General features: G+C 43.2%; 2 protein-coding genes across 3 annotated transcripts in view; one reads left to right on the top strand and one right to left on the bottom strand.

Moving 5' to 3' along the window:
* The first annotated feature begins 8 nt into the window (after window positions 1-8).
* PGPEP1L (pyroglutamyl-peptidase I like) lies at window positions 9-13510 on the top strand. Its single transcript, XM_013128957.3, has 6 exons — window positions 9-285; window positions 2994-3357; window positions 6024-6076; window positions 11011-11127; window positions 11602-11831; window positions 12774-13510. The coding sequence occupies exons 2-6, from the start codon at window positions 3261-3263 to the stop codon at window positions 12940-12942; spliced, it is 666 nt and encodes a 221-aa protein (XP_012984411.3). The 5' UTR covers window positions 9-285; window positions 2994-3260; the 3' UTR covers window positions 12943-13510.
* The window catches only part of IGF1R (insulin like growth factor 1 receptor), a 178344-nt gene continuing 164686 nt past the window's right edge, over window positions 13504-27161 (bottom strand). For both annotated transcript variants that reach the window (XM_034066252.1, XM_034066251.1), the window contains exons 20-21: window positions 26742-26876; window positions 13504-21051 (exon numbers count right to left, since the gene is read on the bottom strand). In XM_034066252.1, coding sequence (XP_033922143.1) covers window positions 20685-21051; window positions 26742-26876 — 502 coding nt within the window. In that variant the 3' untranslated portion in view covers window positions 13504-20684. The remainder of the gene's footprint in view (window positions 21052-26741; window positions 26877-27161) is intronic.

The following is a 27161-nucleotide window of genomic DNA, read 5'->3' as shown; positions in this document are numbered from 1 at the left end:
CCTGTGTCACACTCGGCCCTGTTTGATGCAGCATTGCTGGGTGACCTTGCCTGAGGTTTCCTGAGAGCAGTGTTAAGCTATGAGACAGTACACGAGCTAAAGGCACGAAAGACAAGAAGCTGAAGCCGTAGAAGCACTGCTGTTGGCTGGTGAGAGATTCAAGGGAAAAGATACAGGAGGAAAGAGAAGCAGAAAATGTGAAGGTAACTCAGTAATGCTGATGATCAGCCCATACCAACAAAAGACACAGACTGACTTTCCCCAGCATACTGGAAACTTCCTCAGGTAAGACTCCTCAGTGTTCTCACAAGGAGATGTAAGCATATTACTGTTTACCCTCATAATCTGTTAGTCCTAGCTATCTATTTGGCATACTAGCTGATAAAGAATTACTTAAAGTTTGTATCCTGCTTGCAGGGTCTGTGTACGGTAAACGACACCTGAACAACAGCAACACACTGATCGTGAGTTGAATGCTCTCCCACTAAAGTACTTTCTCCCTGCATTAAACTATTATAAACAATAAAAAATAAGACTTAACAACCCATGCATACACAGCAGTTGGCTTTTGCTAATGCTGCAAGAAGACAGGAACTGAAATAATAACAACCCCGTGACAGCTTGGCCACATTTATATTACATACAATATAATTTTTTTTCCATTATTGGTAAGCATTGAGTATACACTAGTAGTATCAATTGCAAAAGAGCTAATATAAATAAGCCAACAACATAAAATATGTAATACTTTCTATCCAAAGGAAAGGTAAGTGAAATTGCCATTACATTTTTCCATTTACCATTTCTATGGAGTTTGCTGTAGAAGAGGCATTGCTCCACAGGGAACAGTGAGCTTTACACTGAAATGTTTGTCACCTGTCTTCTGGTGACATTGCATTCCATCTACCTAAAGACTATGTTAGGTCTTTCCTGAGGATCATTTATTTTTATTGGAACTGAAAAGAAATATAGAATGTTAGAGCCTGAAATTTCTATTTAAAGTCCCATTACAGTTTAATGTTAAATAGCATAGCAGCTTGATTTCTCTTTCCTCTCATTAAATGTTAAACAGCTGAGATAAAAAATGGAATATGTTAAACACCTAAGAGTTTAAAGCATTGGTCAATGCTTGCCAATAACAAGAAATAAAAAACCTATATGCAAGTAATAATAAAAGAGATAAAAATTAAAGAGCTGTTTCCAAATGAAGAGCCATATTCAGTTCTTGTTACCATCAGTACTAAGAAGCTGTTTGAGCAGTGTTCTGGCAGTTCTGCAATGTGGTCAGAATGCATTTGCAGAAAATATATTTTTCTCTAACTCAGCAGTTCAGATAATTTTAAAATGAATCAGACAACTCTACAGAAAAATATTCAAGGTGATAACCAGGGCTTTCATAGTCGAGTTGCTTCCATTTCTTCTTCACCTCAGGATGAGTGCCATGCCAATCACATTTATGTACAGAGAGAAAAACAACTAGTGTTCAGCTGACTCAGCTCTGTCTGTGACTTGCCTTCAAATAGCCAGGGCTTGGTTTCTTAACTGTGGATGGAGAGATTCATTTGCACAGACCTCAGATATCCAGTGACTTGTGTATCTGTTATGAGCACATACACACATGTGAGTGCTGATAGTAAAGCTACAGTCATACTGTCACAGTGTAATGCAGATGTATAGCATTATTCCTCCATTTACACTACCGTGCACATAAAGCTTGGGAAGAGAAACAATAAATTCAGTGCAAAACCTAATTTTGGTGCACTTTGTCAAATTCCTGGTTTATTCAAACCACTAGCATTCCTCCCAGACTTGCACAAGCATACAGCAACACTAGGAAGATCTTGGAATCTTTACTACCAAATCAGCAGACCTCTACTTATGGAAAGGGACTAAACTGTTGAAGACAATACTCAACTGATGAGTTATTAGAAAGTGGCTTAGAGGGATTTCTCTCAGATTTCTATCAGTTTCTTCATAAGGGATTAGTGACATAATCTTCCTTGTTCCATCTTTATTTCCACTTTCTTTTGTGAGTTGTGAAAACTTTGAAAACTAGTCCTACAGTCCAAAGAGGTAATATCAGTCGTTTGAGCAGCTACTTGCATAGCTACTCTATGCAAGATTATCTAACAAAATACAAGAATGTCTAACAAAAATACCTAATATTTTACTTAGAAGAATCCACAGATTTCTTTGTGTCTCAGCACAGGAGGATTTAAATGACAAACTCAGCCCATAGCTCCAAACCTCACTCAGGCACCACCCAATCAAAGAGATTTCTTCAGAGATTTTTTTGTCCTTAAGGTCTCACAATTACCAGCTCCCTTGAGATTATATAGTGGCTTTCTATTCTTAGCATACTTCTCCCCTCCCTCTCTCTCTCTCACATGCACACACATACACTTCCTACTCAAAACAAGACCCAGCAAAACCCTCTGCCCACATAGTTATAATTCCCAAGAGAACTTGCATATGCTTTTGTTTTGGGCAGTGACAATGTGCATATGTTTTGATTTTGGGCCTTCCCCTATTGGTTCTCATGCTTCAGTTTAATGAAGACAGACCAATTATTAAACTCACCAGTTTCAGCAAGCCATAACCCAGCTTCCAGACTTCATTTGACCTTGCAAGTTGGAGTGAGATTTTGTAACATGTTGCCTATTCAGGGATATTGCTGAGTAAATGGTTTTTGGCTTAGCAAATACACACATTTTACTTATGGTGTTTTGAAGGAGCTTGAACTATTTTATAAAGAGCTTAAGATAAAGATCAGGGTGAGTAAACTGGCTAACTGCTATGAAGAGGAACAGCAAAGTTACCCCTGAGTTAAGTCAGTAAGAAAAAGTCTGTGAACAGTGGAAATGGACAGATATGGTTTTCTTGTAGTGAAGTCATTCCTCACAATTGAATTACAACTGTGCTAAAACCAGAATATCCACAGAGATAGAATAAAATTGATTCAATTAATGTTTTGTTTACTTGTACATAAACAGGTTTCTGAGGAAAAATGTGGCCGGATTTTTGCAAGAAGTTTCTTTAAGCCTTTCCTGTCCCTTCCTAAATACTATTGCATGCCTGAAGAAGTCTGGGACAGTCCCAGTCAGCCAACCTGTCAGTCACACTTCTATCTTTAATACAGAGACGTAACAATGTTTGCTTCGAAAGTGACATAAATCACAAGTCATCCCTGTCATGTGAATGCAGACATCACCGTTGGAAGAAAAAAAGGTGCCCCAAATAAAGAAGTCTGCCACAGATATATGAATTATAATACAGTTGAAACTGAAAGACAACAAGATTTCACCTTCTGGAGCACAGATTTCATGGATTCAAATTCCAGCACTGTGGTTGTAACGGGTAAGATTTTTATTTTCTTCTCCTTGTAGCCAGAGATGGTATGCACACATGCTTGGTCTTTGTCATGAACAGTTCCCTGGAAAGAAAAACAGTAGCAAATGGTCATACTAACAATTCCAAATGGAAAATAACTTTCTGCAGTGCCTTCCTAAGAAAAATCAGATGCATGTCAGGAAACAAGACTGGAGTCTGCCCTCTTTACTGCCACCCAGTTTGGTTTGTTGTTCATTCTCTCCGTGTCTTAATCTTTGTTGACATTCTCTCTGATCCAAACCACATAGCTCAAGGCAGTGCAGGCTAGTATGAGATAAAGCTTACCCAAAAGGAGCTCTGAAGCAAGAAAACCAGGTTGCATCACAATGTCACATAGTCAGTGTCCAGGATTAGAGCAACACATGGCAAGTTTCGAGGTCTCAGTTTCATGGCAAAGTAAGGGAGTTTTAAACAGGAGATGCTGCCTCATCTCTGCTAGACTAAACCATTAAATTTAAATATACCAAAGGAGCATGCCTGAACATGCAGCACGAGGGACCAAATTTGGAATTTCTCTTGCTGGCTATCACTACTGCTGAATCATAGTGGCAGAACCACAGGCTAAAGAATTCTGAGCTTTAAAAGGTTAAAGCTCTTAAGGAATGCTGCTACTCGCTACTCCTCTAGTTGCCACTGGCTCGTTTAAAGGCAATGATTACACATATCTTGACATGTGAGTTGCTGGATAATTTTCCACTGCAGGTCATCTGAGGACATAGGAATGAGGTTGAAGCTACATCAAAGAGATTTGCATCTTGCTGTTTTCAATTAAACACCTTTTTTTTTAAGTTTCAATAGCTGCAAGATGAACAGAACTAGTTTGGCTTGCTCTAGACACCACTGCAGTTGAACCAAGTGGGAGTGTAGGAGAGAACAAGATGTTTTTGCTAACCTCTCAAAAGGCTGACAGTCTGGTTCTATCCTACGATATTTATGGCACATACCCTTGATGGGCACACTTCTTAACATCCTGTTAGGTTTTTCCTCCCCTTAGATAGCCATTGAGGTACAGAAATCTACTTTCCAAATAGTTTTAGACTACCGTGTCCCATTACGGACACAGGTGCATTTTTAAGCTATTACAGAGATTATCATAGCTTGTCTCTGTCACATTTTCACCTGCTCATAACATAAACCTGCTGGTACTGAGCCCAGTTTGTTATATAGTGCCTAATAATACTCAGCCAGTTCGCTCTCCAAGTTGTTGCAGGTAGTTCTGTACTGTAAAACTCTTACCTTAAGTCATTTTTAATGGAATGATTTTATCCTAAGAAGTAGTTTCTTATGGCCACCACTGAGAGATATGTATTTAATTGTGAGATATTTAATAACCCTAGATATAATTCTATATAATATACATAACTTTATGTATTTCTACAGCTCTGCACACACAGGTACAGAAACATGCACAACTACAGCTTCAAAACGGAGTAGGTGTCACCCTAATTTTGCTCTGAGAATAGAGTGGGACTAATGAGGTTTTATCTTCCCTGTTAATGTGAAATGAGTACTATTTCCCTTGTTCCCTCTCCATAGTACAAACTTAAACCCAGGGAAAACATTGTCAAAACTATTAGCATCATCAGCCTCTTCATAATATTGAAAAGATGAAGCAGTTATGAAATAAGTATTAAGAAATTAAGAAATGCTTGAAGTCTAGCATTAAGCTGTCATAAGTCTGCATTTAGGATTAATTGCCCCCACATACAAGGACCTTTCACTGTGAAAAAGAGCAGTCATATACTTTCAAGTATTTATTTGTCCATTTAAGGATTTTTAAGAGTTACAGTATTGAAACCATTTTACAAACTAGTTTTCCAGCCACCCAGTATCTAAGACTTGGTAGCATTCTGGATTGAGAAGAGTAAGTGAGATTAATGAAGATAGTGGGAGTTTTCCATCAAATGTTTTAATGATAAGATGCCTGTCTAGCTCAAAATGAGGGCTTTTTTCCTTTTTATTTAAAAAAAAAGCCTTTCACAAAAGAGAGTGCATAAAATTAAATGTAGTATTTTTGATTCAAGAAGTCCTTTTCCCTTTCCTCTTCTCTTTTCCTCTGGGGAAAAGGCAGAGGAAGAGACTTTGCCCAGCACCACAAAAAGCACATTTTCCCTGAGAGAAAATGTTTTAATTGGGATTAAAAAGAAAAAAAAAACAAAACCCAACAACAAATGAAATAAAATGTTCCTTTTTCAATCATTTTCATTAAATATGCCTATCTTCATGAGCTTTAACAGTAAGAATGGTACTTACAAGAATTGACTGTATCCTGGGAGTATTTAATATGAGATGTTTTAGTAGCGGTGTTTCTATGGGTGATGAACCTTGCCCAAAATCATCATTTCTTTGATCTGTCCTGTTGGCTCCGGCACATTTACCAGCTTCAGTCAAAGTTATCTTATAAGAAAGCCTTGACATGAATGAAGATTGTGAGATTTGTTCTTATATCAGTGCATATAAAAAATTAAAATACTAATCCCTGAAGTGCTATAAAGGCTAAATCCTACCTAAACCTCAACCTCCATAACCAAAAATATGAAGAGAAAGAACAAATACATGTGTGCGTGCATGTCTGCACCTAATCTACAATTGCAGAGCAAGCATAGGTTAAAAGCACCTTTCTTTCTCTTCAGGTTTTGGTCCCTTTAGACAACACTTGGTTAATTCTAGCTGGGAAGCAGTGAAGGTAAGCATGGAAAAAAGGGAGGGAGGTGTTTTATTTTGTGGCAATCCTGATACAATCGCTTTCAGGCTTTCCATTCCCTTCAAAAAAGTTATTTCACATGACTCATTAAACAGAATTATGCCTCATGGTGCAGACTCCCAACATAGAAGAAAGGAGAATTAAGAAGTAAAACATTGTTTTATTTGCAAGATTTTTTGGTGTGTGCTATTTAAGCACTTTTCAAAATATTATTCTTGAGTTTGAAAAAAGATCTTTTTACCCAGGGTGCCTTTTCTGCACCTAATGCATATACCACACATTATCTCTGCTCATTAAACACATGATCTCATACCACAACTCATTTTTCCATGTCTGCGTGAGGTGATTTCCTTCTCATTAGGTGCACCCTGTTGAGCTCTGCCTCCTTCAGGCACACAAAACCTAAAGCACACCAGTTCTAAATGTGTTTTCATGTTTCATCTTTGGCTTCCACTTTCAAATGACCAAAGACCAAAGCTATAGCAACTCCACCAACCCATATGTGTTTTCTATTCCAGCCTTGTTGGGTGAAGAGTACCAAGTGAAACTTAGTGTTTGGTAGAATAAATTCATTACCCACTCAGAATCATGGGGGATGTTATCCCTGTACCCTAACAGGAGACAAAAGTGCTTCTGTGATACCTTCCCACATCCCAGTCATCACAGGAAACCCATAGATTATCTTGACTCCAACTTGACATGTCCCCTAAACCACAGATATTTGTCAGTTGACAATGTTCTTGCTCATTATTTCCTGATTCTTATTAGTTCTAATTTTGGGTGCAAGATCATCCTCTTTGGGCTGAAAATAAACCATGTTGTTTATCTGCAAGCAAAACAGCCTAAACCAAAACACACCAATGAGTTTTCTGTAATGCTGTGTGCTGGTTGCTCCAGCATTCCACAGCGAAACAGATGTCAGTCCTTGTGTATGAAGGAGAACAAATCCATTTCCCTCTGATGTGACCCCCTCTGCATGGAATTAATGTGTATTCATACTGGGGATGCTGCATTGGTTTCCTGTTCTCTGGCAAAGGTGGTTAATGCAGGCAAATCAGGGAAATTTGCTGCAAATCTGGAAGTACTTTGAATTTTGATAGGCTTCTCCACGCTAAATAGCAATCTTATGGTATTGTTCCATTAGCCTTGTTCACAAGAGTAGCCCTACGGTCTTCAGGAAGCCTGTGCACATGTATTAAAGATAGCAAAATTTAGTATCAACATCTGGAAGTAATCCTGCCTTGGCTTGGGGTTCCTGCATGGATCACTAAAGCGGCATAAAGCCCTCCTGCTGAGTCTGAGAACTGAGCAAGAGTGCACTCAAACTCATCCTCAAGAACGTACTGAGGAGCCAGACCAGAGCCTTGCTGATGGGATCAGCTGTTCTGAACCTCTTCTCTTGCTGTAGGGAAGATCAGAGTCTGATCCAGTGAGCACACAGACTATTCCAGTAGTTGCATCCCTGCTGTGCCCTCACTGGGCACTCAGAAAAATGGTTGTGGGATATTGTTTCCCTTACAAATTAACCATTTACTACACTTTTTGGGGAATAAGCTGATCTCCATTTTCTGAAATCCTCAGGAATCAGGGGATAAATGTTAGTAAAACTCTCCAAATCTTGATTTCTGCTGGTTTAGAAAGAGTATTTGTTCTGCATTCTTGGATTTCTTATGGATATAACCATAAGTAGCAGTGCATTCTCCCACGTTGCCTGTTTTATATGAACATACAATTTTCCAAGAGTGTGAGGAGAACCCTGTTGTTTTGCATGAACCCAAGTTCTTAGCACAGTGCAAGATGACTCATACACAAATCACTCAACAGCATCTCATCCCTGGATTTCTCATTCCTCAGCAAGTACCCCTTGAGTGTTCAGGGAAAACAAGAGGCAAATGGATCAGAAAGTACAGGTGAACCTGTCAATTCAGGGTCACCGAGAAAAGCTTCAGAGCTTTTATAGTCACTGGCACAGGGCCCAACATGGGTGTCTAGCACTAGTAAGACAGCTTCTCCTTCAGAAGCCTGTCTCACTCAGTTTTTCATGGTTCTCATAACTGCATTCACCTGAAATACCCTCCTACAACACACACGAAAGCTCCACTGACAACACGGAACTCTGGAAGTGCGGGACATGCGCTCTGATGGAAAACACCACCAAGTATTTACCCTGTCTTTGCTGACAGTTCATACTGAGTTACTGTGATGTGTTAGTTTGTCAGCATCACATGGGGCCCTCAGAATCCCAGATTCTCCAGATTATTTCGTCCATGTTACACATTGATGGTCAAACCTAATAACCCATGATCTGACTTGTGTCTCCTCCACAAACTGTCTTCAACTTAGCAGTTAAATAACCTATCAGGGCAGTCTACCACCAAGGTCAAAGTCGCCAGTTAATAGGGCACAAATGTAAGCTGAGTGACAACATTCATAGTAATTAAACTGTTAGTGCAAAGAACAGGTCACATTTCCAACTGCTTCTGGGAACTATGTTTGCTATCGGGAGATGAGGATCAGATCTCTGGGTGCAGTTTTTCATCCTGCCACTGACCATGTGGTCTTTGGAAATGTGTCATTTAATCCCTCTGTCTCTCTCCCTCTCTGCTTTAGTTTCCTCATCTGTGAAACTAAGAAGATATTGCTATTTAGTGCCTTCAATTCTGTTCTGGAACTTTCTTACGCCCCTAAAGCCAATTATTTTCTGGAGGTTTCTAAAAGTTCAAGATGCTTCTAACACACCATGAGACACACAACCACTGCACCCGAGCACAACTGTGCTGTGCCAATCGCTTCTCTTTGGGGAGGGCTGTGTAACCACATGGGCCAGAGTTCCAGTGGACGAGGACGGCAACCACAACTCACCAATGACTCAAGGTCATCGGCTGATAACGCTGCATTTCATACCTCTTTCAGAAGAGCCTCCCAACAAAGAATCTGCCTTTCTTTTGAGACACTTTTCCCACAAGAAAGTCCTCCAAAACTTGTGTCTTCCTTTGAAGTTCTCTTTGCTCTTTCAACTACAAAAGACAAGCACTTGTTTATTGAATGACCTCACCACTGTGAGCTCTATTTTCCAGATGCAGTTATCCTCCTGTAACCATCTTTGGTCTCTCACCTCAAATGCAAAACCAGTTTTGGTTAAGGCTGAGACAAAGAATGATCTATTTTTTTGTTCCATGTTTGCACAACATCTGTTCTAGTGGGGCATAAGCCCATGGTTAGGATTCTTGGACAACAAAGTAATAGACGTTATTGACAACATGCTGAAAGAGCTGAGGACACAGTGAACTGTCTTCCTTTGACACACATTCCCAGCCCTTTACTCTTGGTCTGATACTGGTTTTGTCCTGAACCGAAGCATTTCTGTGTGTCTCTCCCATGACAAATGGTGACAACAGAACACCAATCCAGACAGCATGGGAGAAGAATGGCCTAACAACTTACTGTGGGTCTCCACATTCCATACCAAAGTTATGGGGAGCTGAGACCTTTGAGCTTTACAGCTAAAAAGGAAGAATCTCATTAAACGTTAAAATTAAAGATGCTTTAGAAAAGAAAATGCTAATTGTGAACCAGCTGGGGTTTTCTTTTTTGGAGGCTCAGACAGAACAGAATTCTTAAACAAGATGATGCAATGGGCTCTCAAAGACTGTCAGCGCTCAGAGCAAGACAGGCTGGCACTGTTCTCTGAATGTGTTTACTTCCCTACAGGCATTGTTTCCTTGCTTGTGTCAAATAGTTTATTGAGCACAGCTAATCAATGCTTCCGCTGACAAGAAAATTGGAACAGTTTATATAGGAAGCCAGTGTTGAAGGGCAAATTTCCCAGTTAGCTACAGCTTAGAACTCTGGGTCTTGTCCACCCAAGTATCCCTAGAGAAATGAAAACAACATGTAATAGAGAAGTTACAGGGTTTGGGGCTAATCACAGACCTCTGCTGCTGACTTTCTGCCTGTGCCCCCTTAGAAACTTCCTCTGTACCCTCCTTGGGTAGTGCTCTACTCAAATGCAACAGGAACTTTCAACCATCATTTTACTTTTCAGGAACAAATCTTTCCTTCTGCATCCTGCCACTGCAGCCTCCCACCTTCTACTTAGAGGCTTCTTATTAGAGTCTTGTTTGTTAGCCCCGTTCTACTGACAACATAATTTGAAGTCGTTTCCACATGACATTCATTCTCCAGAACATCTTTTACCACCTGGCCAACCTCCTGCTTTGAGGATGCCTTTGTTTTTCCACCTCAATTCTGGGCATAACTTTTGTTTCCTTTGGGAAAAAGTCCCATGTGGAAATTCGACTCTACGTAAGTGACAGAGAAATAACATCCAAACAACTGATGTTTCCTTTTACTAGAAAAACACATTCTAGACCAGAAAAGAAATTAAACCCAGCCTAAATGTGACCTTTCTCATGTTTACAGACACCTCCAGCACAGCTTACCCGAACCAGTTCAAACCAGCAGACCACTGGAGTGGAGAGCTAATGTGGACTGTCCTTCATGTCCCTTGATAGTGCAGGTTTATCTACTAGAGCTTTCAGAGGAACAGACCTTGCCTACATCAAAGCTTATTTAGAAGCTTCCAAGTGTGGACCTGTATGTCACTGTTCTCCATGGTCCAACCCCTTAGCAGTAACCACTCTCACCCACTGCAGAGTGAGCATCCCTTTGGAAAACACATGGAACTGACATTAGGAAATGGTTTAGCACATTTTAGTCTCTTCCAGTCAAAAAAGGGGGAGCTACCATTGAATAAATGAATCTCACTGCTGACAGTGGTTAGCAACCACGTGCTCAGACAGCATTGCCTTGCTTTTTCAGGTGTTCCCACCACAGTTGCATCAGCCTGATTCTTTATCCCAGTCTGAGAAATCCAGTGCTCTCACAATTCCATGGTGGTTTTTTTGTAACCACAGGAGCTGTCCAAGAGAGGCCTTGGCAATAACATAGATCTCCACATCATGCAGCTGCCGGTAGCTTACCAAAAAGCAAAGGAGCAAGTCTTCAAGATATGGACAACTCTTCAGCCACTGGTGAGTAATTGGGAAGTTACACAGATTTTCCCCTTCATTTGTATCATTATTCTGAGTGGATCTTTATAAAGATCCCCAGAAGAGTGCTGTGCCATACGTGCATCAGACAACACTGGGATGTGACTGTTAAAACTGTGGTAAAGGGTTCAAACTGAAAGCTGGAGCACACTGATTATAGCTGTTTTAACCCTGCACCATTTGAACAGTGTCGAACAAAGGGAAACAAAAGTCCACCATAAATAGCAAAAAAGGTACCAAGCTCTTAAGTCCTGAGCTGACAAAACTGGACTAAAGCATGATTTTATTCTCACTTAGAATCTCTTATCGAAGTTTCCTTTAGGCATGAGCTACACCAAGCCTCCCCCCCCTTGCAAGTAGTGTTTCACACCATGCTGGGCACTACTGCATTGCATCCTTTTCCATAACAGGTCTCATTTTTAATTTCCTGTTATTCACTCTGGTGGGAAAAACCAGCTTACAGTTCACGTTGGGCTGGCTTCAGCCGCCAAAGGACTCATCATCCTCGAGCAGTGTGGGAAGAACAAAGGCTACCGAGAGATGGATGCTTGTGGTTTTCTCCCAGAAGGTGCCTGCTGCATGCTAGATGGCCCGGAAAAGATTGAATCTACAATTAATATGAAGACTCTCTGGAAAAGCATTTCAGTGGAAGGGATTGATATCATCTTTTCCAGAGATGCGGGAAGGTAAAGCATTGCGTGTCAGGGGCTCACAGGGAAAGCAGAAGTAACTCCATAAACTCATTTAACCTTGAGGAATCTTTGCAGTGGCTTTTCCTCCAACCAAAATCACTTCAAAGCGAAGTCTTCAGAGGGGCAACACATATGAAATTGGGATGAATTGAAATTCTATGTAAAATAGAAGACCTACAGCCAGTAGGTATTTTTGCCATAGATTTCTAAATTCCAAAAGGAACAAGTTTCAACACAGCACACTGGGTGATTAATAACCCCACTAAACCTGAGCTATTAAGAGTCTAAAAGCAATACCGACCAGTAGCAGATTTTAATCTGGTTGTCCCAACTGGGAGGATACAAAATGTGAACACATACACCAAGGAGCAGAGCAATTACAGGTACCTTCGGACCCATGTCTGTGAGCTCGTCATGTGTTTCAGCAGTACTGTAGCAATTACCTCAGTTTTCATTTAAAAGGGGAACAAAACAGTAAATTATCTCATCTTGAAAAACTAAAACTCAGCCGATCTTGCCCCTTAATGTCAGCATTTGCACCTGCAAGTTAACAGGTAGGGAGCTAAGACAAAACCCCTCTGCATAGTGAGACTAAGCTTACACTAAAAGCTGTATGTGTTCCATGGTGGTAGCTTCCAGTAGGCTGTGGGTTACCTTTCCCACCTCACCCAGTTTATAGGAGCCTTGAAAAGAAAGCATGACTTGACTTTTATTTAAAGCTCCTTCAGGGAGGGTGTCTGAGAAACCAAACCATCAGATAAGGAACATTTGTTTCTCAAACTTGGTTTCTTTCAGCACTTCCTTTCCTCACTAAGCAAATACGTTGTTAATAATTTCATAAACCAGATCTGGTTTGGCTACTTAAAGAACATTTAAATTTCATCAGTTTACTGTTCTGTAATTCAGGTTTATGGTTTTGTTACCTTAACGCTGCAGGTACATCTGCGATTACACCTACTACGCTTCTCTGTACTACGGCAATGGAAGAGCAGCTTTCATCCATGTGCCTCCATTATCCCCATCGGTAACAGCAGACCTTCTAGGAAAAGCATTGCAGAGCATTATCTTAGAAATGCTGAAACAGTGTGGGGAGGAGGCAGAGTAAGAAGCATCATAGAGGAAAAAAGAGGACTTCTTCAGGGAAACAAAAGCCCATTCCTCAAGCATCATGTAAAAAGGACAACAGGGAAACCTAACATGGATAGCTGATGATGCTTTGCACTACCATTGTGCCTTATTTTAGCCAGAAGAACTGGAAACACCAAGTTAGTGCCATTTGTTTTGCCACTGCCTTTTCCAGTGACTGTTGCAGGAAACTGTTAAGCACGTGCTGGATGCCTCATCTCTGGATTGCTGCAAGGGTAAACAAGCAGGTTTTCCTCAAATAAAGAAGTAATTAAATAGAAAGGCTTACCTTATTCAAGGGAACTCCCTACTGCAACCCAGCAGTCAAGGTCCCATCAGAAAAAGGTCCACAAGTTCAGTGTCACTGGAAGATACCTTTGATTTCAAGATTATGGCAGCACTGACCTCTGCTAAGATTTACTCAGAGGAGCTCAGTTAAACACAGCCCAAAAGGGCAGAGGAAAACCATAGGTGGTTTGCTCTAAGTTTTCCAACCTGTACTCGCTTTGCGTAAGGAGCAACAAATTCAGCAGCAGGCAAATGCATACAGAATTCTTTTATTTAACTTAAATCATGTAGTACTGAAACTACTAGAAAAAAGCAGAGTAAGAGAAACTAAAGGAGCCTTAGCTTCAGCCATTCAAAATAGACAAAGTTTCTTCTTTTCATAATGTAAAGAATCCCGAGTATATCGCAATAACAGGAATAAATTCTTACAACAGAATATACAAAAACATTTTGAATTTTTTTTTTCTCTACTGATTCATTTTAATATAAACACAGGAATTTCTTTAGGAATAATTTATACACAGCAAGTCTTTTTCTGTAATAAATTGGCCATGGTATTGTTTCATTTTCTCTTAAAAAAATTTAAACAAGAAAAGACTGGAAAATGTATTTGCAACTGCATCCATTCCTTAGCACTTTCTAGTTTTGTTTTTGTCCCAGAGGTAGAGAAACTCTGGCCAATCCTTTTCATCTCAAACCTCACTGGTTCAGCAAACAGAAGAGCTGAGTTCTGAACAGTATCTAGCTCATGGGAACCCTTCGGCAATGCGGTCAGGCAGCTCCGGGGGGCAAGGGTGAAGGGATCATCAGTACTCTTAAATAACAATAAATAGGGACCCTGCCTTGCTCGTTTCAACACAGCTCCAAATGGTGCTCAACAGCTTCAGAGGCTGCGCACAAGCTTTCAGAGTGGTAAGAAATCAGCACAGTTCTTCAATAGCAATTACAAAAACCACCTTCCCTCTCTCTCTTCCATAGTGGCAACCTTCAGACCATGTGGCCACTGCAAGGCTGGTCCTGCACTGCACACATCAGCCTGGGTAGCAGCAAAACCCATTCTGTTTCCCCAACCAGTGAGGTTCCTGTAATCCATTAAGCCAACTGCCCTAGACAGTAACGTGAAATGACCAGCTAAGATGATCCCACCCCAACCAGAGGGCTCTGGAAGACCAGGATACTGAAGATACAGAACATTTCTCCAACTCCTTTATTCATTCGCTGTATACTGGGACACAAAGCTTGGGCGGGTGGGAAGAGGGACAAGCCACAGATTGGACAAGTTCGGGATCCTTTTTGGCATATCGTAAAGCTAGCTAGTAAACTGGTACCATGAGAAACAACTGATCACAGACAGACACACTCATACACAGACACAGGAAAGTGCCCTTAAATTATAGTTTAGGCATTTATAAACTACAAACATTTTATAAAATTATTCTATGTACTTACAAAATGCAATGAAACATTGAATTAGTTCTTGTAAACCAGATCTTCGTCAACTGACTACCCGTAATCTACTGGACTTGAAGCCCTATTGAAAATGCTAATGGATTACTAATCAACAGAACACAAGAGAAAAGATGAGCACGCACGCATAGGCACACACACAGCTAGTGATAGTCTTCAGGTACTTGCAGAACAGACCAACTCTACAGATTCATACAGACTGATGACACCACCAACTATTAAACTCCTGGCAATCAATTTACCCTTCCAGATGGGAAGTCCAGCGGTTTAGTTACAAGTACCAATGATCAGAATTGTGATACCTGAGCTCCAATGCTGTCCCACAGATGAAGCTCAGGAAGCCACCTCAAACTTCTGCCAAGCCCTGTGTCTTTGTAAATACCCATTACCACATCCTGCTTCCATGCCTCTCGGTTCTGATCTACCTGGCTGTGATCAATTGCAGAGGCTGTTCATCTCTGAACCAAGGCATCCTTTGAAGCCCTCCTGCCTATTTATAGTTCTGTATCTTCAGCACCCCTGGCCACTAGTGTTGTTTCTACACATCATTCTCAAATCCTTGTCTGCACAACTACTTGTGGGTTAAGTTGCAATATCTGGCTTTTATCACTGGTTAGTAAGGAGTGGATCCCTTGCACCTTCCTCCGCTGTTGTTCAGCCCAGTGATTAAATACATGGTTGACAAACAAAATAAGAATAACAGAAAACAAGTGTTACTTGTACTAATGGAATGAAAAGGGTTTAAAAAGATATATATCTATAATATAGATATACATATGCAGATATATATATGTATATATAGATATATATGTATGGAGTTATACCAACAATAGGAGTGTTGTTCACTTAGACTCTGATCGTGCCCAACACCCCTCAGCAGTTCCCAGAGGACCTGAGAGCAGTCCCACCTGGTGACCAGTTGTCCTGGGCAAACTGGGCTTTCATGCCTTTGTCTTTCAAGCCCAAGAGGAGCATCATCAGTGTGCACACCCCTAGAGCCATACATCGCTTTGAACCAGCATCAACGAGCAGAGGCATCGCGCTGGGAAAGACTCGGTGCACACCGGCCAGCCTTGCGCTTCCCATCACGCTTGGCTTCCGTGGCTGCTTTATCACTCCCCTGAGAGAGCATCTTATTGAGTACCACGCAGCTGACACTTTGTGTTCACGTTCCTTTGCAACCAAACCACCTTCTGTGCCACCGAGCAGCTGTTAAATGCGAGTCAGGGGAGCACAACAGCCAAGCACCACACTCGGAGGCCCTGCTCTCTGCAGCAACACCAGTGCGTTACCCTACTGTGTGAAAACATCTTGGTGCCGTCTGTCAAATGCTGGTTTTCAGGGCTGGGTGGGCTTTTGTTTGCAATTTATAAACAAACTGGATTACTTTCACTTTATTCAAACATAGCTGAAGTTCTAAATAAATTTTCCATACCAGACAAGCCAGTGGTCTCAGGGAAGAACAACATTACAAACCGTATTATGACTCTACCAAGCCAACATTAATTCTCAGTTGTTCACATGCACAAACAACTTGATTTACTGTCCAAGGGAAGTCTGCATGAAAAACCCATGTGAATAAAGCTATTCAAAACGCACAAAACACAACAACAACAAAAATAAGCTATGGAAACAAACAGAACAAAAAAGGAATTAAGCTTGAACTGCAAACACAGAACGCAATGGTATCATGAAGGTGGTTTGGTCCAGGAGAGCTGACTGTCATCACGCGTGTGGACGTGATGTCGCGCGACTGTCTTCTACTGCAGTGCTTTTGGAAATGCTCATTGTGATGGGTGCTACGTCGTTAGTGTTGCTTCCTAATGCATCTTTAAACCACCTACATACAATTACAAAAACCAGGAACTTGGACAGTTTTAACAAAACCCTCCTAGCCAGCTGAAAGATCTGAGGATCTCCAGTTGTGGTAATCAAATATGTGCAAGAGAGGGGAACAGCCACTGCACCAAAAGGTCACGGGAGCCTCCCAAGAAATGGAAAACCAGCCCCAACCTAGTAAACCCATTAAATCTGGCTGGTCTCTTAGGGCTAGAAACGCTCCCTGCAAAGGCCAACTCTGCAGTACTTAACCACAGCGCTATGTACTTACACAAGGCTGGGTACAACTCGTAGTAGCCAAGCACCACATTATTTAGATACCACAACCAACACCTGCACCAACAGCTGCCTGAGCTGGAAAAAGAGAAACATTATACATCAAGTTGATGGCAAGCTCGTGTTAGTCCTGTGTGCTTGTAAACCAGTGACACGCTGTCAGAGGGTGGTTAAAGTTTGATGGCTGGTCCATCAGAATCCACAGTTATCTGAAGCATATAAACAGGGGAAGAAAAGGGAACTGAGTGTTTACTGGCACGTTAAAAGACATCAATTCAATGTTAGTTTCAGGAAAAAAATCATCAGTGCTCTCTTATCAAACAGAAGCAGCAAAGATCCGAAGCTGTAAACTCGATGTAGCAGTTATCACCAGGCAGCCTGGGGCAGGTTTTTTGGTCAAGCCAGCAATGCTGTTGCTGTAAGAGCCAATTCATTTTTAGGTGCTGATTCAGCCAAGTATCTTTTTGGTGCTTGTGGCATCTGAGGGAAATTCAGCAGGACTGAGCCCATTCTGAAGGACAAACACGACCATTCCCTTCACTCTACAGTAATTCTGGGCCTTCTGACATTGTCATCAACCCATTTCTGTGATAGACTTCATCAAATACTCGTAATTTGAAGTCCTCATAGCAGGTCAGCTGTGTCTCTGCTCATCAAACCACGCAGCATTTTGTTCCTGATCTGAGGACTGCCAGGAGGGCAAACTAAAAAGCCCTCAAGTTTCCTTCAGGAATGGTCCCCTAAGGCAGACAGCCCTGGGATTCCCCCTCACAGTAATGAATGTGAGCCAAAAAACTCCTTGGAATGGAGGCAGATGTTCAGAAGTGACCCTTTGTGACAAGCAGTGACTGTTCCCCTCCAGAACCTAGAGCATGTGGTATATGGAGTGAGAGGTTACCAGTATCAACGGCATTTATTGGCTGCTGAGACATGTGAGATGTATTCTTTTTTATATACACACATATAAAAAAATAAGAGTGAGGTAGATAAATGTTTGAAAAAAATCAAAACCTGTCCCCCTGTCATACTCAAAAACCCTTATCTCAGTATTTAGATTTATTATGGGGCATCTCTACAGTGATTTAAACTGATATCACAAAAATAAATAAAAAATCCTACATAGAATACCTTCTTAATTAACTTTTTTGTCTTTTTCGTTTTTAAAAGGGAAAAATAACTATGGGACAGAGGCAAGAGAAGATAATGGGACCTAAACTACACAAGCAAAAAGCACTACAAACTTTTTCAAATCTCCAGTCAAAACTAGCAATCAGTCTACTTGAATTCTTTGTTCTTACTCAAAAGATTGAAGCGTTTCCATCCCAGAACCACCTCTTCACTGCCATCGTTTGGTTGGATCAGTGCTAAACAAAGGCTTAGATGCTGTAACTAACGTTAACTGGTATCATTCGGTGGTTGCAGACCTTCTGGCGGCCCCCTCCTTCCCCTGTCACCACGGCTTCTACAACTGAACAAACAAGCTTACTTGTTTTCCTTTGTTCTGAGGTTTGGTCTATGATTTAAGCAACAAGCTTGTACTTGCACAGGTTTCCATAGCAGCCAACATTGAACTGTTTTGCTAGCCACGCCACTGGCCCCAGCTGCACTCTGGCCACCCAGCCCCATAGAACGGCCTGCTGGGTTCTAGTTGGTTTTGGTGTTATTTCTCTTCCCCAGGGTGTAAAATGCAGCCCTGGTGCCCTCCACGAGGGCTTCCTCATCAGGCAAGTGAAGAGCTGAGGGTTGCTGGAGCTTCAGTGGCCACCCTAAGGCTACCTGGCACTGCCAGCTGCAACTGGGCCAGCTCTTACTGACGGGGCAGAAGGGTGCCAGTGACCAGTGACCCAAAAACCAGTGACCCAAAAGCCTGGTGTCTGCTGTTGTACCCAACAAATACAAACCAAAGCACATACATATGTGTGTCTGTGTGGGGGGAGTGTGTGTGGGGATGGCGGGTGGATGTGTGCCGCAACCAAAACAAGCGGGGAGGGAAGGAGGGGAAGGACCCTTGTACAACAATGACTATAAACACTGAACAAGAATGTACTAAATATTTAACCTTTTTGTTTTTTCTGACCTGAGTTTGTATCATGCCTTGCACTGTAAGAGCCTCGCACGCTGCCTGGGCAGAGAGAGTGGGAAGGAAGGAAAAAAACGGGATCTCAACACACCACAGCACTGCTCGAGTGGTTTCCGTGCAGGGTGTCCCCCTTCTTTCTCCATGTCCCCCTCAAAAGCCCACGCAGCCAAGATGGTGTAAAACAACCAATGGAGAGGAGAGAAAAATCAAAATAATCCAAAAAAAAAGAAAAAAAAAGGAAAAAAAAAGAGGAGGAAATGTATTTATAAAAAGGCATTGAACAGTTCATGGCAAATCATATGAAAGGTATCAGTTACTGGGAAGGAGGAAGTAAAGAGTTACACACTATAGTACAAAGCATAAGAAAATCTGTTGAAGTGGGAGGGGAGGGAAAGGAGGGCAGACCTGAAGGTTCTCATAGATTAAATCCACAAAGATAAAGAACAAAAAAAATAGCAGCTTTTTTCTGTACAGACATATAGATGAGTATCTGAACCGTAAAAAAGTTATAAAAGTGACACAAAAGACAATGTGTATGCAAATGATCCATGGTCTAACATAGAACTGCAAGACCCTTCGAGAAGTCTTAATAATAAAGAGAAAAAGGTCAACAAAGCATCATGTACTTGAATCCGGTTCCTGCTGTTTTGTGTCTTCTCCAATCGGCGTTTGCTGCGAGCCTGTGTGGAGGGAGGGCAGGTGCCCTGCTGGAGACCTCAGCCTCTTCCTTGCAGGCTCCTCCTGGTTCGGTGTTGGTGTGCACTTGCCTTTTGGTGTGTACGAAGCGCACGCGTCGGTTTAGCTCATCACTGCCAGTTTTGTCCAGAATTGAGCGGGATGGGGGCACGGTGGGGGGGGATAGGGGCGAGGGGAAGGGGGTTGTTTCTCTACCCCATCCCTTTTATCTTCTCCATCACAAGAAAAGGAAATAATCACATTTTGTCCAGTTTTCAAACAAAGAGCTCGACAATTTCATTACTTTTTGTTATCTATTTGTTTTAAATACCAGTGTATGATTGAACAGAACGTATTGGTCAGGATCTGGTTCAGAGCAGTCGGTTACCGTGCTCCTTCATGCCTACGAAACAGAAACAAACCAAAACCCCCAAAAAACCAAAAAAACCAAGAGAGTTCGGGTTATTTTTTTGGCAAAATTTGGCAGCGTTGGAAATGGGAACAACCTTGGACGAATGAGGGCCCTTTTGATTCTCTGACGTGTTCCTAAAAAGGTTAAAGAGCAACGTTAAAAATCCAGTCTTTTTGTCAGCTGAGTTTTCTTTTTGTGGGGGGTTTTGTCGGGTTTTATTCTATAAAGACCTACGGTGTCAGGCAGGTGCTTGGAGGGTCCCCGAGCCCCCCCGGCCTGCGCTATCTTTGATCTGATCAAAGTGCTCTATGGTTGGACTTGCACGCAGATATGTTTCCCATTATGAAGCAGAGAGAGACAGAAAGAAGAGAGAGAAAGGATAGAGAGAGAGACATCAGATCTCAAGTTTTCTGTCGCTATGAAGTGTTAACATCAGTTTTAAAAGGCCAACTGTGCGCCCCATGACTGGAGTCCTGGACTGAAACAAACATCTGCTTGCGTATCGGGAACAGAAAAACACGACAACTTGTTTGACTGGAAAAAGGGTTCTCCCAAGTGCAGCTACGGCAGTTCTGAAGATCCACTGAGGTACAGTAGGCTGTTTGAACACATTGTGATTTCCTTTCTTTCTTTCTTCCCCCAATGCAGGTGTTGCTCCGCGTTGTGAGACTCTGGCTGGGAAGGATCAGCAGGCCGACGACTGGGGCAGCGGTAAGGCCCTCTCGTTCTTGCGTCCCCCATTCATGTGTGCGTACGGCTGTCGCTCCTCGAAGCTGGCCCGAAGCACCACCACGCCTGGGCCGTTCTCGGCTTTGTGTCCTGAGTGCTTGTCAGTGGGTTGGAGGGTGGAGGAGGGATCTAAAGGAATGCTCTCCATGTTTTCAGTCTCCAGATCAAGCTCCTCTGTGTCTGGAGGCTTGTTCTCTTCACTGTAGAAGAAGGAGACCTCTTTGAACGCTGGGTCCAGCTCATCTTTAATGCTACCGATGATTTCCAGGAAGGAGGGCCTCATTTTGGGGTTGTACTGCCAGCACATGCGCATCAGTTCAAACCTGCACAGGAAACACACAGCAAAACCATTTACTGAGGTGTTTTACAAGCACTGGTAGAGCCCAACCAGCCGTGATGGAAACATTCAATTCCAGAGGAAGACAACGTGACAGAACCGTTATAGACCAACATCCCCCTGTCCCATTCCAACCTTCTTCCTAATCACCAACCGGAATAGCTCCTATGTCCACCTTCTCCACTCTCATTTGCCCACAGAATCATTTCATGGGTACCTGACATCCAGAAGCATTTTGCACTTTTATTCTGACTTGGTATTTCTCTCTTCTTCCTCCAAAACACCCTGTGCTCACTCACCCATGCAGACACATGGCAGTGCCTCTCAGAGTCTCTTTCCCAACCAATCCCTAGCAATACTGTCTTGGAAAACATTAAGGTAGGAAACACACATGAAGTAAAGTACTGCTTCTTCCCTCCCCAAAGGAGAAAATGACATTAAATTAATACTAATCCCTCAAAGACACTCTCATCCTTTGTTTTAGAATTACATTGTTCTCACTTAGAGCCAGGGCTGCATTAATATTTCAGGGCGCATGAGATCATCTGTTTAAGCACATCCACGATTAGATCTGTACAATGTCCCATGCTGGCAAAACAAAACCACAGAATGAAACAGTAACACCTCCATAATGAAAACAGCATTTTCATGACACAGCAAAATTGGATATTCCTGAGAGATGGCCCTGAGCGTTAAACACAAGAAAGAATTTTGCTGCCTGTGAAGGTGGCACGGGGCTGTCTTCTGTTGCAGCCCAAGTAATAGGACACACTTAAATAAGAAAAGGAAGATGGACATTAATTCTCGGAGCCAATCCCATGTGTACACAGCACTCAGGAACGTGCTGCCTGCAAGGAGTCACCACTGGCCAAAACTACTGCTTTCCATGCTGGAGTGAGAATGGACCTAAGAAAACACCAAGGAAAACTCTCTTGGTTAAGGTAACACAGTGGAGATTCAATCACAGCTCTGACTTCCCTAAGACCCCAGTGCCAGTAGGACCCCCTCAAGCTGCCTGGCCACGTCCCACCTCTGCCAGCATTCCCATTAGCCAGACCACCGAAACATCCAGCTTTGGTTCTATGAACCAACAATGCCATTTCCCTCACCTGCACAGGTTTCCTGAAAGCATGTGAGCCATTCTGTGTGATGCTCAAAGCAGCTCTCACTGCACCGTGCACCGGCAGCCACTTACTGGAGCTCTCCATCAGTGTGGAATGCTTCATTTTCACTTAAGAAGAGAAACCCAATTGAACACGAATTCACTGCTTTTTCAAGCAGCCCCTGGCTCCCTCACAGAGAGATGTCTGAATGACTCCAGAGCCCCTGCTCCAGAGCAAACCTTCCAACAGGACCCTCACTTGGAAAACCCTGCACTCTGCAGCCTGTTGCTGCCCACAGCAGGGTCTGGTGACTCTGGGAACCCCAGCCTGAAACAAACCAAAGCAAAGGCATCTCCTCCGCAAGGAATATACTCCTTGAGGAACCCCACTGCATTTCCCATCGGGTGCACTAGACGTGAACCTGCAAAGAGACTGAACGCTGCTGTGTTTGGGATGCAAACACTGCTGAGAGCACTTCAACCCCAACAAAATCAATCTTAACTGAAGTGCATTTAAAGTCACAAATAGTCCTACTAGACTCAGCTGGCCCCGCTCTGCATGAACCGTGAAGACAGCCACCTGAGCATGGCCTTGTGACACCCAAAAGAAGCTGGCAAAACCAGTCTGTGCTGGGAGAACTGCCCTGGTGCTCAGTGCTGTACTGTGACAGGCATGTAGACATATAAACACTGTTCAACTATTGCGTGGTTTTGAGTCTTTGAAAGGTCTTTTGTAGCGAAAGTGAAGCCAAGCTATAAAACTGCACTATACCCTCACCCACGAGCGGGGAGGAAAGCTTGAGACATAAATACATAAAATCCATTGCTGTTACTTCATTGCTGTTTCCTTTCCAGCTGACTGCTGCGTCCCTGAATAGAAGCGGGAGCTGGAGCCAAGAACACTGGATATTCGCTGGCGCTTCGCCCTGAGGCCTAAGGGCAATGCTAAGGAGATACCACAAGCAGCGGAGTAATGCATGTGACATCAGCACAAACAAGGACATGTGATGTTTCTTTTAAGCCATTCCAGATTTAAAACCCCGACAGAGTTCCCATAAAAGGATTTTTCCCCCTTTTTTAACTGTGTGGGCTCCAGGCCTTGTTTACATGATCTTCAACCAAAAAACCCCAACCCTTTCCAGTAGGCACTGGAAGAACTCACAGGCTGTTAATGCCACCCGAGCAGTTTGATACAGTGTGCTGCTGACCGGTGGCAAGGGAGCTCAAGGAAGCTGGAGGCACTGTCATGATGAGAGGAAGAACCAGTGGGTCTCATGCAGCTTTTACTCAGAGAACTGAGCAGAAACTGAGTTACTTTTTGCACCAAGACAGTAGAAAATGGAAAGTTTCTATGGAAGCCACGTTCCATTTGAGCGTGTGTTTGTGCTCTGCATCACTTGGTTTGGTGGGGAAAAGCAAAGGGCCTCCCCTCTGCTGCTGACATTACCTCTGCAGAGCAGACCCTGGTTTGTAACCAAGCACTCACCAGGAACAAAGGAACATCAGCAATGCGTAAATAGTCTCATCAGCTACAATACGCGTGGGGGAAGCGATTCTGCTTCAGAACCAGAGTGGAATTCCAGCCTCCACAACTGTTAAAAGCCCCACGGGAACACGGTGTCTGAGAGCTTCGGCTGTAACAAACCTTCCTGCCATGCAGCCATCACCTGGTGAGCGCTGCCGTAACAGTGGTGGTACATAAAAACAGGACTTATTACACAGGAAGAGGAGAAAAACAGCAAAGCTTCTCCTGGCACTGTCTCATTGAACCATCTGTCTTGTTGCATGGTTCTGTCTGTAAAACCATGCAAACTATGCCAAGAGGGTGTAGCAAAACCAGAACTGAGTCTTGTTTTACCCTGTGTAAGAGTAAAAAAGCCTCTAGAAATACTGTCCCTTTTGTGCTCAGCCCTTTCGCAGGGATTTACCACCTCCTGGAACCACGAGACAACCATGCCATAAAATCCACCTCTGCACAAGCAAGAACCTCTCCAGTTCTTTGTGTCCTCAGTCTCTGATCCAGCTCGAAGCTACTGACTGGCTGCTACCAGGGGCTGGCAAAGCACAGCCACTAACAAGCACGACTGGCATTGCAGTCTTGGGAGAGATGGAACATCCAGGACTGCTCACACCATGCAGCATTCATGGATGGGGGGGGATGACAAGGAGAGGCCCTGATGAGAACCGCTGCGCTGTGGCTGGAGCGTGCAGGGCTGTGCCAACACTCACATCATCTGCAAGGTTAAATATAGTAGATTTGGTGACAGTTGCAGCAAGAGCCTTCTCTCTGTTCTCATCGACACTTTCCCATAGCAGTCTACCAACTCCACCTGTTCTGGAGGTTTCTATATGTCAGCACACTCCCCTCTCTCTGCAGAAAGGTAAATTTCTGGTCTGCCCCTACTTTCAGTTGTTTCCAAGTCAAACTAATTTAAAGGAAACAGTATCTCTGCATCTGCAGCCTCAGCCCATGAGAAGTGCAGTTCCTGGCTCCCTTTCTCATTTGCTTTCCTGTAGTATCAAGCACAGGAAGTTGACTTCCCTGCATTAGATGGACTTTGCCTTCTGGACATCCTGAGTTACCACTGTGAGTCAATATTAAAGTATCACAGACCTGTTGGTCTGAAAAGTACCTTCCTCCAGCCCAAACATGCCACGAAACCTGCCTCTGAACAGAAGCTCCACAAAAATGAGGACCCCTTCTTTTACAAAGGGTTTCATAAAGTGCTTGAAATATGGGGGGATGCACAGCAAGATCCATACGCAATCTTAGGGCTCTCTGCAACTCCACTACAAGCACCTTTGTGTCCATTCAGTGATTTTCTTGCTAGGTCTGGTGCTGAGGAGCAGACTATCAGACAGCTGGAGAGGGCACAGGAATCCTGCCAAGGCCCAGGTCTCTGTCCCTGCCAGCAGCCACACATGTGAGGCTCAGGACTGGCAGCAGCTGTCAGGTTACAGAGCGTTACACAGCATCTTTACAGCATCTTGGGCAACCAGGATGGGAGACAGGGAAAGCAGCAACAACACGCAGAGAAAAAAGCACCATAGTAACGCAGAACAGGTTCTCTGAATGCCAAATGCATGGAACAAAGGTGAAGATTATTCCTGGAGCTCCCTACTGTTATTCCTACAACAGCCTATTTGAATTACAGCAGACTCGAGTGTCTGTCCTAAGGCAAAGACAAAACAAGCTGAAAGGGAGCTAGAGCAAGTCACAATAAGCTGCTAAGGTCAATACATCCTTTTCTTTAATTATGTCTTCATTTTGGACAAACTCAGGATGTTTTATACAGAACTATCCCTAAAAAGAAGGCACCATTAGACTGGATGTGCCTTAGTTGTGAGCTGAGCCCTTGTTCTGATAGATCTGACCCTTCGCATCCCCCTGTTCTTGCCCCATTTCTGCCCGCTCCCCCCCCTCTATCACACAGCTCTGACTGTGCTAAACAATGCCCCGTCCATCGGACTGCCAGGAATTCTCCACAGCATCGTGGAAGGGAAGGAATGTGCAACGGAGGAATCACATGGCAGCTACACCTCCCCCTGCATATCCCACCCGCCCCCCTCCAACAACAAAACAACTCTGCCTGTCATCTGAAACCAAAGGCAGCGCTCCAGCCAAAAAAGCTCTTTTCCTAAGAATCCCAAGCAGCTGAGGCCCTTAAGTGATTGTATCCCTTCCGTGGGCCTCCAACGAATTTCAATAACTGCAAGACGCAGTATTTCCTTCCCAAAAGCCACTTTGGGAAGGGTATCAAAGTAATAAAGTCTGAACAACTGAAACCACTGTACACAAAAGCCAGCAGAAGTATTTCAACAATGTAAAGCTAAAAACTGAAGCCTGCTGCACTGCACACCCTCCTCTGCTCAAGGCTTGGTATTGATTCTAGGGGCAGGCAAAGGTTTCTCTGTGTACTTCTTCCTGTGCTTACAAGAGAGGAAACTGTTAGCAGGGGAGATTTGTTTATCTCCATGTGATGAGCACAGTGACTGAAAAGAGCAAATCCAACGCTGCTTCAGACAAAGGAATGACACATCCCTTTATGTGGATGCTGAACTGAAGTTGCATCCCACAGAGTTCACGCACAACACATTTCAGCTCGGCCTATGCTCTTTTCTCTCTTTATGCTCAACACAGTTACTTTAAGCAGAAGAGACAACGTTTAGGCACAAAGCCTTCTGCTGTAGCAAATGTCACTTAGGAGCTTTTATTAAGTCTAGTGGAAGGTGTCCCTGCCTGTGGCAGGGGGTTGGAACTGCATGAGTTTTAAGGTCCCTTCCAACCCAAACCATTCTAAGGCTCTATGACCATTTTATTCAGGAACACACAGACTGGCATTTGCTTCCCTATTAGAGGAGATAGCCCAAAGTAAGATCCTGGCCACAAGCAAAGTTGTTTTCTGGTCTAAGTATGATAAAACCCTAGATTGAGAGAGACTGCTCAAGCAGCACCTCACATTACTATCACTCTTCACTACCCCTTCCTGCGGTAGATAGGGCAGAAGAGGACACTGAAGGAGTCAGGAAGGATGAACTGTGCACTGAGAGCAGTGGTAACCGCGGACACTTACAGCATATCAGGACAGTTGTCTGGTTTTTCCAGCAGGCCTCCTTCCATCACAAAGCGGAGCACTTGTTCATTGGTCATGCCTTGGTAGGGCTGCTCCGCTAACGTTGCGATCTCCCACAGCACAACACCGAAAGACCTGGAAAACAACCCAGAACTTTAGGAAGCCAAGCAATCTTCACAAGGGTGTTTTTCTTACATGATGCTACTTGGGTTGCATGGTTCTGTACAGGTCAATCAGTAAAAGAGCCACCACAAACTCATTGCATTGACCAGAAGCCTTCTAACTCAGAGATCTAAGCTGTGGGCTTGCCTGAAGAGCCGGGTCGCATCTCATCTCCCTTTCCCATGGCTTTGAGTTAAGACTTTAAGCACACTGTGAGGTGGGAAGAGCAGTGAAGAAGTGGGAAGAACAAGGGAAAGG

Source organism: Melopsittacus undulatus, chromosome 9 (assembly GCF_012275295.1).
Source record: "Melopsittacus undulatus isolate bMelUnd1 chromosome 9, bMelUnd1.mat.Z, whole genome shotgun sequence".
Classification (NCBI taxonomy): Eukaryota; Metazoa; Chordata; class Aves; order Psittaciformes; family Psittaculidae; genus Melopsittacus; species Melopsittacus undulatus.
This window is presented reverse-complemented; position numbering and strand designations above follow the sequence as displayed.